At 43.5% G+C, this 16,550-nt stretch overlaps 1 protein-coding gene across 1 annotated transcript in view; it reads right to left on the reverse strand.

The window, feature by feature from the left end:
* Positions 1-16,550, reverse strand: part of Jazf1 (JAZF zinc finger 1) — a 320,196-nt gene that overhangs the window by 39,702 nt on the left and 263,944 nt on the right. Inside the window, exon 3 of the mRNA XM_005076817.4 lies at positions 13,950-14,146. Within this exon, the coding sequence (XP_005076874.1) occupies positions 13,950-14,146 (197 nt within the window). The remainder of the gene's footprint in view (positions 1-13,949; positions 14,147-16,550) is intronic.

Raw genomic sequence — 16,550 nt, forward strand, 5'->3', positions numbered from 1 at the left:
TTTCTCTGCTAGTGCATCAAGACGTAGTTCTCAGCTACTGCCCCAGCACCGTGCCTGCATGCCTCCATGCTCCCTGCAAATTATGATGATAGACTAAGCCTCTGAAACTATAAGAAAGCCCCTAATTAAATGATTTCTTTTAAAAGAAGCTGTGTTGGTCATGTGTCTCTTCATAGCCACAGAACAGTGACTAAGACACCAGGCAATGCAAACGAAGTCCAGGAGGTGGGGATATGCTAATTTTCAGAAGTACAGCACCAGGGAGAAGGAACTACTATCAAGTTATATATATATATATATATATATGTATATATATTATGTCTCTTTCCCAGCCTGCTCTCTTGCTTGATGGAACTCGATGACAAGATGCTCTGCCGCATCTCAGCTTCTTTCAGCTCTCAGGTCTTGTAAACCTTCTCCCACTTTTTTGTACAATGTCAACAAAGTAGGAATGTAAATGCTGAAATGTAAAGCAGGAAGTTACATATTCACTTTAGGAACCAGGGCTCTGTGACTTGAAGTCCTCCTTCAACACTTCTGGGGCTTGATTTCAGGATACCCCCTTCTCCATGATACCAAATCTACAGGTATGAAATGGTATTGTATTTGTGTATAACCTACACACATTATGCTGTATGTTTAAAATCATTTCTAGATCACTCCTAACACCCAGCTGGATGTAAATGCTATGTAATAGTTGTTGTATGTGTGGTTTATGGAATATTGACAAAATAATTATTAGGGGCTGGGGATGTGGCTCGGTACTCTAGCATGCTCAGGGCCCTGAACTCAATTCCCAGTGCTGCAAAAATAAAAAACAGTTTAGATTTGGTGACTTACACCTGTAATCCCAGCACCTGGAAGATGGAGGTAGGAAGATTTAGAGTTGGAGGCCAGCATGAGTCACACAGTGAGACCCTGTCTCAAAAACAAACAAATGGGCAAATAAATAAGTAAAAGCCTGCAATGTTCAGTATAGATACAATTTTTCCTCTCAGAATTTCAATCTTAGGTTGGTTTACTTCATGGATACAGAACAGAGGGTACAGATATGGAGCACTGACTGTATTTATAAACCTGTTAAATACAGTCACAGTTGTTCATTTACTATTTACTAATCAAGGACCATGCATTTGTGACCAAAGGTAAATTTATGCTTATATAATGCATATTTCTTATATAGTTAGTCCAGAAATGATTTCATTTAAAAAACTAGTCAATTTTTTTCTCTGTCATTTAGACAAAGCAGTAGTCTACAGAATGGGAAAAGATTTTTACCAACTATACATCTGATAGAGGGCTAATATCCAAAATTTATAAAGAACTAAAAAAACTAGACATCGAGGAAACAACCTAATTAAAAATGGAGGTACAGATCTAGACAGATTAAAAAAAGAATTCTCAGAACAGTAAACTCAAATGGCTGAGAAATAAAGAAATGTTCAGCATCCTTAGTCGTCAAGGAAACGCAAATCAAAACTACTCTGATATCCCATCTTACATTTGTCAGAATGGCTAAGATCAATAACACAAGTGACAACTCATGCTAGTGAGGGTGTGGAATAAGGGGAACACTCATGCATTGATGGTGGTGGGAGTGTAAATTTGTACAGTCACTATGGAAATTAGTGTGGTGGTTCTTTAAGAAGACGGGACTCCAATCTACCCCAAGATCCAACTTTACTACTCTTGGGCATATACACAAAAGATGTTTCATTCGACCACAGAGAAATTTGCTCAACTATGTTCACTGCTGCTGTATTTACAATAGACAGAAATTGGAAACAGTCTAGATGTCCTTCAGCAGAAGAACAGATAAAGAAAATGTGGCACATTCACACAATGAAGTATTTCTCAACCATTAAAAAAAAGAAAAAAATCAGAAATTCTCAGGTGAATGGATACAGCTAAAAAAATTATCTTGAGTGAGGTATCCCAGACCCAGAAAGACAAGTATGATATGCATTTGCTTCTATGTGGACATTGGATGTTAGGTCAATAACAACCAAGCTACAATCTGTAGAACCACAGAAGGGACTAGGGAGTATAGATAGGTCTTGTCAGGAAAGCAAGATAGAATAGACAATTATGAATGGATGGTAGTGGAGGGGCTGCAACAGGAGGATCAAGTAGGGAAGGGATAAGGAGATAAGGGAGGGAATCTAGGAAGAGACAGCTAAATTAAGGGCCAGTTGAGGGTAGTGTACAAACCTAATACAGTAGAAGCTTCCCAAAGTGTATGCATACACGAAAGCTATCTAAATGATTGCCAAATAACAGGGGAGACAGTCTCAACCGGACATCTCTTGTTACTAAATGAAGCTTCCAGTACCAGGACTGGGTTACATCTAATTGAGTTGTTGGCTAAAGGGGTCCCATGAGATTCCCCAAACAACCCAGGCTATTGCCAAGAGTATAGGTTGCTTTCCACAGACTAACAGCAAGGCCCCATTGCTGAAGACAACATTTGCCCACCTCACTGAACATGGTATCTACATAGAGCCATCATCCCTACATTCTAGCATCTTTGGTAAAGGAAGATCTCTGTAGGCCACCAAAAGAGAAATGTAAAAACTAAGCCAGCTACAAACTCTTTAATCTACAATGGTGCCTTGCCTATAAGATTCTCATTTTTAAAATGGCTTATACACCTTCCAGAGAAGACCATCTCTGCGTGGAACTATAGTACCCACAGTTGGTAAGAGATGCCACCAGCTTCCAAGGACCAACTTCTGCGGCAAGCTCATCAGCAGCTCACAACCTTCCTTAGCTTGTGCTTTTGCACACTATTGTCATGTTTTGTTAGAATAAAGAAGAGATTTCTTTCCCATTTCTAATATTCACAGCATATTCTAAATTATATACACAGTTTTTCTACCAACCAAGTGGCTTTCATTTAACCTTTTTAGGCTGTTTCCTTTGCATGGCAGCAGAGTTGCCGTTCACAGCTTTTCAGGGTTTGGCCAAAGCTAATTTCATTGAGGGAGACTGTGGGGAGATTTCCAGCGTGACAAAGGTCAAGTTTCATGGACAATTAGTAACTTCTTAGGGGGTGGGATGCCTGTTTGGGAAGTGGGATCACAATCATGTCCTAAAATGTCATCCTAGACTGCCTGGTCTTAGTCCTGTGCATGGCAAACTGCACAGAAATGCCACGTCTACCCAGGGAAGAGCGCCAGTGGTGTGTCAACCAATTGCCAACCAGATGAGGGGCTCAAGATGCTGTTTGGCTGTTTTCAGGTTAAACATCCTCATGACAGTCTCTCCTTCTCTCCTTCCTTCCTTCCTTCCTTCCTTCCTTCCTTCCTTCCTTCCTTCCTTCCTTCCTTCCTTCCTTCCTTCCTCCATCCCTTCCTCTCTCCCTCCATTCTCCTCCTCCTCCTCTTTTTCTTCCCCCTTCTCCTCCTCCTTTGAACTAAGTGTCTCACTTTGTTACCTGGGTGGCCTCGAACCCTTTGTCAGGTGATACCCCTGCCTCCTTAGCCTCCTGACAGGCACAGAGCCACCATAGCGCCCTCTACTGAAATCTTGACTGTGCAGCTTATCTCAGAGTGTGGACCATTTTGTGGGAAGCATCTTCTTCTCTATCTGCCAGGAGGGAAATCTGCGTTTTCCTTGAAAATCTGGGAAATGTTGAAATATATATTTATGTTTAAACCATATAACCCATCCAGCTGAAGCTGCAAGGTGCTGTCACAGGGGGGTAGACAGAGGCAGGGAATGACTTACTAGTTTATTCAGAGTTATTCAGTTTTCTGGGTAAGTTGTCCTGGAACCCCTTAGCCATTCAGAGTATGCCTGCCTGTCTGCCATCCTTCCATTATTTCTTTTAAAATAATACTCAGTAACTGAAGTACTAAGACAGAAACTGTAGTGCATCGTGGCATTGGCATATGTCAAGTTCATAAGGCACTCCCAAGAATTTCAGTTTCTTGTGGTCGACTTTATGTTCCTTAGCAAACTGAGCCAGAATTCACTCAGCAGAGTATGAACTATACCTTTGATCTGATAAGACCTCCCCAAGGCATGGACAGAAATCAATGCCAGTACTTTTTCTTAGAAGGGACAGTTTAGGTTTGCTTGCAAGGTGCTAAGACGCATGACCAGACATTCTATCCTTGGCATCTGACAGAATCCATCAACCCAAGCTTCTCCCTACCACTTCCCTTTTAGTGCATTTCTGAGAAGCATGGGTAAAGTTCTGGGCAGGAGCTGGGAGGCTCTGTACCCTGTTGTCTTTTTAGCAACAGCAAATTAGCTAAGTCAAAGTCTCCCCCCCCCCCCTTCCTTTGCAGATCCTCTCTTTAATGCTGTGCAGCTGGGTGTGCCTGGGGACCATTTTATTGTTAAAACTAGAGCCACATGGAAAAGACATTAAAATGAGTCCACTGCCACTTCGGTATCCACAGAGATGAAAGGGCTCCTCTGATTTTAACTCGCCACATTTCAGACAGTGGGTGGGGTGGAGAGAGAAAAGGGTTCTTGAGAGACCTACCCATTTGACAGGTCTGCAAATGCATCAGGGTGGGATATGCATCACCCCCACACTAGAGGTGTGTGGAACATTTCCTCCCATCCACACCATTTCCTAGGCTTGAGCTATGGGTCACCCTGGTCCTGAGAACCAGTGCGTGTGGATGGCTGCTGGCTCATGTGAGCTCTGGATCTTGGCTTGAAAAGGTGGAATTGTCTTAGGATGCAGGGGTGTGAGCTGCAGAGTCCTTTGTATGAGCTCTACAGCAGTCTTATCTTGTCATCAGTCTGGCCTTTCTGGGATTTGGCCTCTGTTGGGACAAAGAAAAATCGACCAGGATTGAGGTAAAAACCTGCTCTCAGCACAGGTGACAAATGATTCTACAGCAGTTAGGATTTTTCCACAGGGAATTAATTCCTAACAGTGGAATACTGGTTTTAATGGGCTTGAATAAACAATAACAGTTAATAGTGGAGATGAAATTTAGGTTTATAACTAAATGGGAACTGTTAAGTAGAGGAGCACTGTATGAATAGTAATAAACACTGAAAAGTGGTGTTAAGACGGTAGGTCTCGAAACATTACAAGTTAAATTATGGACATTTTCCATTACCATGAAATCAACCTATGGACCACAGCCATCTTTCTTATAAATTTCTCAATATAACAAAGTATTGTTTATATCATGGGACAAAAACTATTTTAGATATTAGAAGACCGGGGAGCTTGAACACTTTCAGCCACTCATGGATTTTCAACTGTTCTGTAACAATGGCTGGTGGCTAGCTCTTACCTTTCCCATTCCCTCCTCTTCATCTGTCTCTCACTAGAGATGAAACTGCTTTCTTTGTTCATGCTACTGCTTCACTATTGCTCCTAAATTAGGAAAATTAAGGACAATGAATTCTGCTTACTGTCTTTTAATGGATCGGAAACGCCAGTACTCTAACTGCTGCTTATATGGACTTCCTTTGTTCCTAAGTGGGCGTTTGCAGCAGAGGAAATGCTACTTACAGCTTCAAGGAGTCCAGGAAACGGAGGGACATTTATGTATGGTGAGATGCACAGTTCTTAACTATAATTTGATGACCCTGGCAAATGCATACATTTGTGTGATCAACAGTACAGGCAAAAAATACATCCAGCACTACAGAAGGTTCCTGTTTGTGGCCCCTCCCCGGGATGAACTCATCAGATGTGTACCAGCACAGACGGGTTTGACTGTGCTTGAACTCCTACTCTCTGTTACCTTTTCCTCTGCTCAGCATGCTTCTGTGTCAAGTCTGCCTGTCTTTGATACATCAATAGTTGTTGTTGTTTTGCTGTAAGGCAGTATGTCACTGTCTGGCTAGATCATGCCTCACTTATATCCATTTCCCCAAGGGTTTTTGGGGACTATTAAGAAAGCTTCTTTGTACATCTTAGTACCTGGCTTTTGTGGACATGTGTTTTCATCTGGTTGGGATACCTAGAGAGGAACTGCCAGGCTAATATCATTGCTTTATATCCCTGAAAAAAAGGACTTTTGTTAGTCACTTGATTAGGGAGGGACAATGACATCTATGCTCTCTTCCCTTGGAATAGCTTTGAGGACATTCTCTGCTCTTCCCAGTCAGGAAGCTGGGCCTTTCAGAGATGTTGTGGTCAAAAGTCCTATGGCCATATATATATAGTGATGTTCTTTACATGGCATTATGACCTCAGTATACATTTTACCAATGAGGTATTCAGTGCTATCACATCTTAATAGGAAACCGAAATGTAAAAGCAACCCAGGGTGGGTGAGGAAAGGCTTTCCACTTCCTGATTGTGTGGTAGATGAGCCTCGTGGTCCTCACCTTCACGAGAGAGCACAGGGTATTGGGATGCACATGTCTGAGTGAGAGAGCCACTCCTGCTTTATTGGTTTGCTGAATCCCCAGTTAAAGGGACTATTGCTACTTTTCCTAAAACAACACAAGAGGACCTAGATGTCAAACCTGTCTTCTACCATCTTTCTTCTACCTGGGTACAGAAAGGTCACCTTAAGTATTCCTGTATTCATAATAGTGTCATCCACTTCTAAAATGGGATTGTCTTTTTATTGTTGAGTTTTAAGAATTCTTCCTATGGTGAGCTAATATTTTTCTCCTGTTCTTTTTTTTTCAATTTCTCAATATTATACTTTAAGCAGCTTTTAAGGGCTCGGTAGTTGGCTTCAGCTATTACAGGCGTTTGTTACTCTTGCAGAGAACTTGGCTTGATTCCCAGCAACCACAACTGTCTGTAGTATCAATCCCAGGGAACCGACAGCCTCTTCTGACCTCTCAAAGTGGTCACAGTGCACAGACACAAGCAAGGAAAACATCCATGCATATAAAATAAACAAATAGGATTAAATTTTAAAGGTTTTGATGAAGTTGCCTGATACTGGTGGTGCACACCTTTAATCCCAGCACTCAGGAGGCAATGGCAGGTGGATCTCTTGAGTTCCAGGCCAGCCTGGTTTGTAGAGTTCCAGGATGGCTAGGGCTACACAGAGAAACTCTGCCTTAAAAAAAAAGGGGTGGGATGGGGGAAAAGCCCAAACTGTTTATGTTTTCTTTGCTCTTACAGTCTCTTTGGAGACATCTCTTTGTCCATTCTGACAAGGAAAGGGTAGGTCTGCCTTCCCTGAAACTGCCATGCCAGAGCAGGCCATGAGCAGACCCCACCTGTACTGTACACTCTGGCACCAGCCCTCTCCGAGGTTAACACAGAATGAAAACAAACACACACACAAACAGTCCTGGTCAGCACACGTGAAATACTGTCAGGCTTTTCAGTGAAGGGCAAAAATGTCTTCTTTGTGTTGCAAGTGTGCATAGCTACTTCTAGAAGCTCAAACCAGCCTGACCACAGCCTAGCAGCCACACTGGCCTCTGATAGCCAGTGGTTCATGAACAAATGGCTTAGTTACCAGTGCAAGGGTCTAAGGGTAGAGCAGGACCCTGCCTAAGCTGATGGCCTTCACTACCAACAGTGGTGTAGTTCAGGGTTAACAGCAGCCATGGCCCCCTGTTCTCATTGCAGGGAGAGAGCCTCACAGTAAAGCAGGCGTTGCTGTCACTACACAAAGAGGAAACGGGTTTGGAAAAGCTTAAGGCCATTTGCCTCCCAGACTCCTCTGAAAAGAAGGGCTCTCACTACTCTACCCCCAACATCCAGAAGACTCTAGAGTACCTACCACCACCTTTTGTCAACATAGCCAAGCCTGCTTCCTAGTTCCCTAAGAAGAGATTCCACAATGATCTGGGTCTATAAAGTTCCCACATCACTTCCTCTCCAATGCCATCTTATTTTCTCTGGGATTCCTCTGTGTTTGCAAGGCGAGCACACAGTCTAACCCGACAGGAGCAGCGCTGACACCACCTATGTGCAGCCTCTCTCCTGTCTTCCCAGGCAGCGGCGATTCGCAGTTCTCCTCGTGAACATGTATTGCATTCATCGTTTTCTGATGTGTGTTTAACTGACTTCCCCTGAGGGGTGCAAGTTAACATAAAGGGTTATGCCTTATGCTTCTCTGAATGCCCAATACAGTATCTTATAACAAGACTGATAATAAATATGTCCAATGAAAAGATCCCACTGCTGTGGGAAACGGGGGCTACCCTGCTTGGGAAACACCTAATGTGAGCAAGTTATTAAGCCTCTTTAAAGTGGTGTTAACAATGAGTCTCATCAAGTGTTAACTAAGAACAAATTGCATGGTGACCAAGAAAGGTACTGTTATCATTACAGATCACATGGGTTTGACTGTTTTCTTCCAGTTAAGAACAACATTGTTAGCCGGGCATTGATGGTGCACACCTTTAATTCCAGCACTCGGGAGGCAGAGGCAGGCGGATCTCTGTGAGTTCGAGAAACCCTGTCTTGAAAAACCAAAAAAAAAAAAAAAAGAACAACATTGTTTGGGAAGACTTCTTGTCGGTGGTACTTAGCAGTAGTCATATAAAATAGACTACACCCTATTTCTTGGTCTTCTTTGCTCTTCTACTCTGAGAAGCAGGGAGAGGTTAAAAGCAAGCAGCTGCAGGGCTGGGGGTGTGGCTCAGCCGCAGGGCACATGCCGAGCCTGCTTGAGGCTCTGGGTTTCATCCCCAGCACAGGGATGCAGGAGAAGTAAGCAAAGCTCAAGATTCTCAGGCCACAGAGGCTCTATTAGTCTATCACACACTTGAGAGGAAGACTAGAACATAGCACAATGTAAACAAACAGACAGACATATCTGAGGCCTGGGAAAGGCCTATAGTGGTCCCAAACAAAAACAGGCCAGACACAGGCTGGGTCTCCTCCTCCAACTACACAGCAGCACTTCTCATGACTAATCAAGTCCAACTTCTCCACAAGAAGATTTTAGGGAAGGTTTCTCAGGCTCCAGACAGTCCACTCCTCCCCCTCCTCCTCTTTTCTGATTAATTTTTATTTCATGTGCATTGGTGTTTTGTATGCCTGTAAGTCTGTATGTGGGGTTCTCTGGAGTTACAGACAATTGTGAGCTGCCATATGGGTGCTGGGAATTGAACCCAGGTCCTTTGCTAGTGCTTTTAACTGCTGAGCCCTCTCTCCAGCTCCAGACAGCCCAATTTTCAAGATAGAGCCTGTTAGCCCAAACTAGAGCCTCAGGTGTTTGCAGTGGACGTGAACTTGTCTTTGGGCTCCACTGTCACACAGGGTGAGCTAAGCACCTTCCCTGTGTGGCCCCCGTTGCCCATTCTCCTCTTTTGGACTAGGGTAGGGACTCTAGCTTGGGCCTTTTCTTTTCCCTTGGTGCTTTTTTGACCTTATGAAACTTGATTTTATTTGATTTATGAAAATAGAGGCATGGAGAAAGAATACATTTCGGCTCTACTCAACAGAAGCTTCCAGATAAACACCCTGAACAAAATTCCATCAGCTCATTTGTAAGTCTGTCCTGTAGAGTCTTTCCACCTCAGGAAAAATCAGTATTTTATTTTAAAGACGGTTTTACATTTATTTCTTTTCATATGTGTATGTATGTGGGAACATCAGACGTGCCACCTCGCAGGTGTGGATGTCAGAGGAGAAACTGCTGGAACTGGTTCTATCCTTCCAACCATGGGGCTTTGGATGGAGCACGGCTGTTCAGGCTGGGTGGCAAGCACCATTACCCACTGGGGCATTTTATACTTTTGGTCTCTTTATAGATTCAGTCCCAACTAGGATCCCATAAACTAGGAACAGATCAGATAACTCAGACTCCGAGAGGACATGATGGTAAAGGGAAGCCACAGTATCTGTCATTAGTATGGACACTGCTGCGCTGGCCAGTGTTGAGGTGTCACTTAAACCAGTGATTTGTTTGTGACTAGGACTATGTAAGCACCAGTCCTCTGGGGCCGCTCACCCTTGACAAATCTTAAACTAAACCGGTCACTTCTTTAGCTATGACAAGTTGTGTGAGCATCAAGAGATGCACAAGAGGAGTTCCTGTGCTGAGGGTGAGCTGCAATTCCAGAGTCTGGCAGAGTCCAGTTAAATTGCTGGGTTGGCCAGATGGCTGGATGGCTGAAGGTCTAGTAAGAGTTTTTAAGCAGCTGGGCATGGAGGTGTACATCTGTGATCTCAGCATTTGGAAGGGTGAAGCGAGGAGGATCAGGAGTCTAAGGTCAACCTAAACTACATAATGAACGGAGGATGGCTTTGGCTAAAGAACTGTCTATAAAACCCCTTAAAGCCCCTCAAAGTTAATATACAGTAATTGTGAAATCTCTGAGGTAAGGCAATCTTTGTAACAACATCAGTGAAAGACAATGTAAGAATCGTTCCACAGGACAGTTTCTTCTTTCTTTACTTTTTAACCGCATGGCTGTGAGATATCTGCAGAGTAAAGGTGAAACGTGACACAAAACCCGAGTCTACATTGTATCACAGCTCTGCCACTAATTTAGTGCATCTGAGATCGCTGAGCCCACTTCCTGTGTCATCCTGGCAAGGTTTCCCATGAATGACAACAGTGTCTACATGTAGATGTCATTTCACAGCTCTTCTAGAACTTTCTACATGGAGATTCTTATGCCTTCCTCAGAGTGTTATACACTTTCAAAACAGGGAGTTTCAATTTGCAAATGCCCATACATCAATCAAGAGAAAGATCAAAAGTTGGCCAACAACTGTCAAGATGGCTCAGCAGGTAAAGGCACCTGCTGCCTAACCTTAGGAGCCAAATTAAGTCCCTGGGATCCATCAAGTAGGACAGAACTGATTCCTGAAAGTTGTCCTGTATCTACACATACACATGAACATGCACGTGCACACGTGCACACACACACACACACACACACACACACACACACACACACACTCTCTCTCTCTGACGTAACTTAAAGAAGTTGGCCAATGCCTTTCAGTGGGTCCATAGACAATAGGTCCAAATGCAGAACTTCTAGACTCCCGAACACCAATCATTACAGGAATAATAACCAAGGAACAAGCTGGGTATGGTAGTGTATACTTATAATCCCAGCACTCTGGGGGTAGAGGCAGGAGGATCATAAGTTCAAGGCTAGCCTTGGTTATATAGCAAGTTGAGTTCAGCCTAGCTTACAGAAAGTCCTAACTCAAAATAATCACAACAATAATGTTTGAAAGATGTCAGTGTAATACTGGTTGCTATGGAATGGGCACACCAGAAAGACTACATTCTCTGAAAAGGCAGACATGACTGGGAATGTGTGCAGGGACACTCACTGCACATGGGGAGCAGTAATGTCCCTGTGGGCCTGAGGTTAGAATGGAGCACAGGATCACACAGAAAGAATACAGTAAGTGAATAGTAAACATGAAGGTGACCCGCCTTACCCCTTAGAAATTATTCTGATACTGCCATCTGAAGGACAAGGATGGGAATTATTCTGACACTTTGATTTCAGACAACTGAATTGTTATCATCTTAATATTGCTCTGTCTCTATGATTTCAACTTGGGCCTGCAGGTAAAGTCCTGTATAAAGGAAGTCTACCCTCTGAATGAGACATGCCATGCCCACCTGCTCATGTGGTGGTAGATTCTCTGAGGGACTACAAAGGAAATGTCAATGCCAAAACCACCTACAACCATTGAAAGAAGGAAGCTCCGGGCTGTTCAGAGAGCATAGCTTAAAAATGTTTACAAATGAAATGCTCTACAAAGTGGCTGCTACTTCCAACCCAGGAATACACTGAATATGAAAGCTGGAAGGGTGAAATTTAGGAGGCAGAGCTGTGGAGTATTATTTATAACCTGGCAGTGAAAATGACTAGAACCACATGCGTCAGGCAGAAAGGCTGGTCTCCCTAACTACAGGTAAAATAACATTCAGAACAGTGAAAAACACCCACAGTGGGAGCTGTGCAGGCCAGGGGTTTAAGGAACTATTTCCCCTGCTGATTTTTGATGTTTATGTGGAATGTTCTTCAAGCAGCAAATAACTTAACAGAGATCATGACAGACTGGAAATGATACATCTTTCCCAGGACATAAATTAATTCTTTTGGTGGGAAATTGCTAAAACGGACAGGGTTTATAAATATTTCTTTATGACTGAAGGAAAAGAAATGATTCCATTTCTTCCACACATTCTTACATGAAAAATAATAAACTCTCACTTTAAACTGTCCTGATATTCATAGGGCTCAAGGTGCCTGTTACTAATTGGGGCAGTCCTGTTTATCTGGTGTTGGCCATGAGTCAGTCTGCATTACCTCAAGTATGAAACACATTCTGCTGGAGACTGCTTGCTCCCACAATTCATGTTCTGTATGAATAAATACTATAGAGAAGCACAGAGAAGAGGATCTGGCACTCTCAATGCCCCATTCTTCTGCTCTTCGGTTTTACATGGTAAAACTAAGCGAAGATTCTGGAAGCCAATGTTCACAAGACAGAATATAGGAGGATCCCGAGATCACACTGCCTGAGACCTGAAACATCCCAGCAATGCGGGGAGACTAAGCCTTTATCTTGGCAAGCTAGAACACTTTGTGACTTGCTTAAGGTAATAGCATTTCTGAAGAGCTCAGAGGAAATTCTGGTTCCTTGCTTGCTACAGTTTTCCTGTGTTCAAAGTGCTCACTCCTGGATAAACTAAGGGTACCCATCCATCATGAGATGGAAGTGCCCCCAGAAGGGTCCCCTAATTACCACCATGAAGACTGGGGACTCTCCAAGATCTTTCCCTGGAGTGTAATCATGCATATGCCTCACACTAAGGACTCTCCTTAAACTCTGTTGATCTAGCATCTTCCCAGACACTGGAGGGTCCTTTTACCCAAGTATTTTGTGAATTAATTAATGTGTGAAATATATTTTGAGAAGTACAAACTCTGGCCACCTCCCTTGATAGAAGAAAGAATCTGTCATCTCAGTCAGGGAGGTGATGCTGAAGACACGCCTGTGCCATCCCAAGTGGCTTCTCCTTTCTCTAACAAGAGCCATAGTGCCCCAGGCTCTGCCACCACCTCAGCTTCCTCCTCAGTGTGGCAGTGTGGCCTGCCTGGGGACACGCAGGCTCTCCTACACAAAGTTGTGGTACATAGATAGGAGCACACTTCCTCCCCTCTGTCCCAGAGCACACCTTCCTCCCCCCCTCTGCCTCACTGACTCCCCTGTCTTTCCATGAGTCTCGTCTTCCACCACAAGCTGACTCTGGAGGTGCCCATGTCACTGAATTCTCGATTCCAGATAATAACACTGTATTGACTCATGTTATTCTTTGATTAGTGACAGTCCACATTCCTACAATGGAAGGATCTGCCCCCTGCTTCTCAGAGTAGACAAAGAAGGGCCTTCCCAGTCTCCCCTCCCTTATTTACACCCCTGCCTTGAAGTGAAACATATGGTCAACTTGGGGGCTGGGGTGCCCTCTGGGATGCTCTCATCCTGTTGCGAGTTTAGAAGGATGGTATGGGAAACAAATGAACTTGGGGAAGATGTACTAAGAAACTCAATTGTCAGGGACACAAGTTCCCCCCCCCCACAGTCTGCTTTATGAAAGGATTGAGTTGATATTTTTATCTTCAGCTTTGACTCTACTTCAGTGTTTAATCATCACCACACTTGGGAAGATGCTGACATCTTCTACCAAGTGTACGACTGAGGCTGGGAGTGCCCACTTCCATGGTTCAGTTTCTAACATGTAGACGGCATATGCTTTTGTTCCCTATTTTATTATGAAAAATTTCAAGAATAAGCAAATATAGGGAGATAGGTATAAAGAGCGTCCCAGCACCCCGCTGTGTACAGGTGAACTGGTACAGTACCTTATCCTTGTCAAGTTAAGAAAATGAGCAGATGAAACATGATTGCTAGTTTGCACATAACGGTAAGGTCTTAAAACCTATAAAATCATCACCATGTACATGCACATACTCCATAACTACTTAAAGATAACAGATAGACAATGGACGCAGAGTGCAAAGGACAGAGATGAGGATGAGTCCCCAGCTAAGGGGCTTACCTGTTGGAGTGCTGCTGCGGAATGAAGAAGAGGGAGTGATGGGTGGGGTCACAGGGGGAGTAAGGCTTCCACTGCTATGACGTGGTGGAGTGGACACATTCCCTCGCGAGACGGAGCTGGACAGGGTCAGTGAAAGCTTCGGCTGAATCTTCTTCTTCAGGGACTCCTGTTCTCGGCGCGCAGCATCTGTCATGAATCTGAAATGACAGTTGTAGATGGTCAGCCGAGGCCTCGGAAGAAGACACGTGACAGTGGAGTTTCATAGATGCTCTGTCCTGGGGAAAAACCTTGGTAGCTGGGTTTTTTCCATTTGAACTCATGAAAGCTTGCCCTTTCCTGGCATTGAAGTATCATTCTAGCTTGTTGCTTTTGAATTTCCTCAAAATTGGGCCCATGTTTTTGTCAGGAAACCTTGGTATAGATCTATACCAACCTTAATGCCTTCAATTTCAAGAGTTTTTCTCTTAGGAGGTTTTCTCTCACCTCCCAACTGGAGGAAGCCCACCCATTCATAAGTCCCTGGCCACTCCTGAGTTGGGAACTTCTGTCCTACAGTAACTAGTGCTCAAACCACTGACTGATGCTTAGCAGCCACGGTCTCATATATATATATATATATATATATATATATATATATATATATATATATCTGCTCCCTTTAATTTTTTTCCTCTAGATTCTCATGTTATTATTTGGAATTGAGCTCCGCTAGGCCAACACTTGCAGAACGGCTGTGCTCAACAGTCCAAGCAGAGTCAAGGGGTGTGAGAGTGCCTTAGTTCTGTTTCTCTTACTCAGAAAGGAGGTTAGGCCCTGTTTGCCTCATCTGGACATTTCAAAGGTATTCTCCCAATGTCTGTTCTCTTATTCCTGCATAATCTAACGCTTCCTGAGTCCATGTAGTGTAAGATGCAACACAATCTGGAAATGGTAGTCTTTACCTAAAAGCCAAACACTTTCCATATTATTGGCAGGTGGACTTTGTCATCTGCATTTCTGGACACTGTTATGATGAACACAGTGGCTAGAAAATATGAAAGCATTCAGGGCCTGGGCTGTGAGGTAGAACACTACTGTGCCTCTCAAGTCTTTCTGCTATCAATTGTAGTCTGACCAGCTCAATACAAGTCACTGCAGACGAATAGCATTGTACCTCATCATGGCATTTCACCAAACCCACTTCACATTCTGCTGACATAATTCCCGAGTGTTTTTCTTCACTATGCTATGAAAATTTGGAAGTTAACAGATTGTTCCTAGAGTCAATTAAACATCAAACGAAGCAATGGTAATACTCTTCCAGCACCTCTGAATTCCTACTTTGATACTTGTAACTAAGGTGGCCCACTCCTAGCCAGGTATGGTGGTGCACACCTTTAATCCCTGTACTCAGGAGGCAGAGGTAGTGGATCTCTGTGAGTTCAAGACCTGCCTGGTCTACAAAGTGAGTTCCAGGACAGTCACAGAGACAGACAAGTCTTGAAATCCAAAAGAGATGGCCTTAAAATGATTCCTGCAACAGGATCCAGATATGCAAGTGACTTTTCTATGTTGAGTTGTACAGCTACATGCTTGGACTGAGTTCTTAAGTTAGGTGCTGAAGATGGTGATGATTTACATGACAGTGCCGGAGAAAGGAACCTCAGTGCAATAAGGATTGTGTGCACTCAGGAGCCTGGACTGGTTTATTCTCGGGTAAAAATCTGGTTCCTCAGCTCTTCAACTGCTTTCTTCCCCTCCTCCAAATCTCTACTCGGAAGATGCTCAGAGGAAAACAAAAGCAGTGAACTGTGGCTTCCTTTTATTATTTCAAGCAGAACCACTAACTGGCACAGTACTAAGTGTCTCAAATTGGGGTGCACTGTGTGCCAGAGAGTAGACAAAACCACAATCTGACCATACAGCTTCTTCCAGGAAGACCAATTGTCTTCCGTGGTGGGAATTCACACAGCAAGGTAAACACAAGTATTTCATTGGGCAAAAAAAGTGTATAACTTGTTCTTTAGTTAAGAGTGTGGTATTTGGTTACTTACTATGTGACGGAGTCAGAGTGACATATCTCCCAAACCTTAGCCTTATTCTCTGTAGAATGAGAACAGAGCTTGATAGCTCTTAGCTGAAGAGATTGAGGCCAGAAGATTTAAAAGGTTTTTGGATTTTAGAATATTTGCACAGACATTATCAGTTGCTATCACTAATGGCGAAGTCTGACATTTAGAGATTTTGGAGCATTTTGAGTTAGGGATGTTCAACCTGTAATGACCATAGGTAAAGATATGACTTTCTATATATGAATTTGATCTTTGCTGACTTGTCAACACTTCTAAGAGATAACTATGAGCCTTGTCCTACATCACCATCTGGATATACTCCTAGGAGGTCTGGTATTCTGACTGGGGCTTTGTAACCAGGCATCCCTGTGAGACAGCAGGTACCATGTCTGGACTGTGGGTGGGGGGCCTCCAGCGGCAGGCCAGCTCCTAGCTGTGCCTAATTTGCAGAGGGCTCATAGTTGTTAGTGGACCACAGACACTGCAGAGTTCTTTGTGGGGATTAAAATATGGTGACCTGCCTGTCATAAAGCAAGTGACTCCGAAGTCG

Source organism: Mesocricetus auratus, unplaced genomic scaffold (genome assembly GCF_017639785.1).
Source record: "Mesocricetus auratus isolate SY011 unplaced genomic scaffold, BCM_Maur_2.0 Super-Scaffold_100676, whole genome shotgun sequence".
NCBI lineage: Eukaryota > Metazoa > Chordata > Mammalia > Rodentia > Cricetidae > Mesocricetus > Mesocricetus auratus.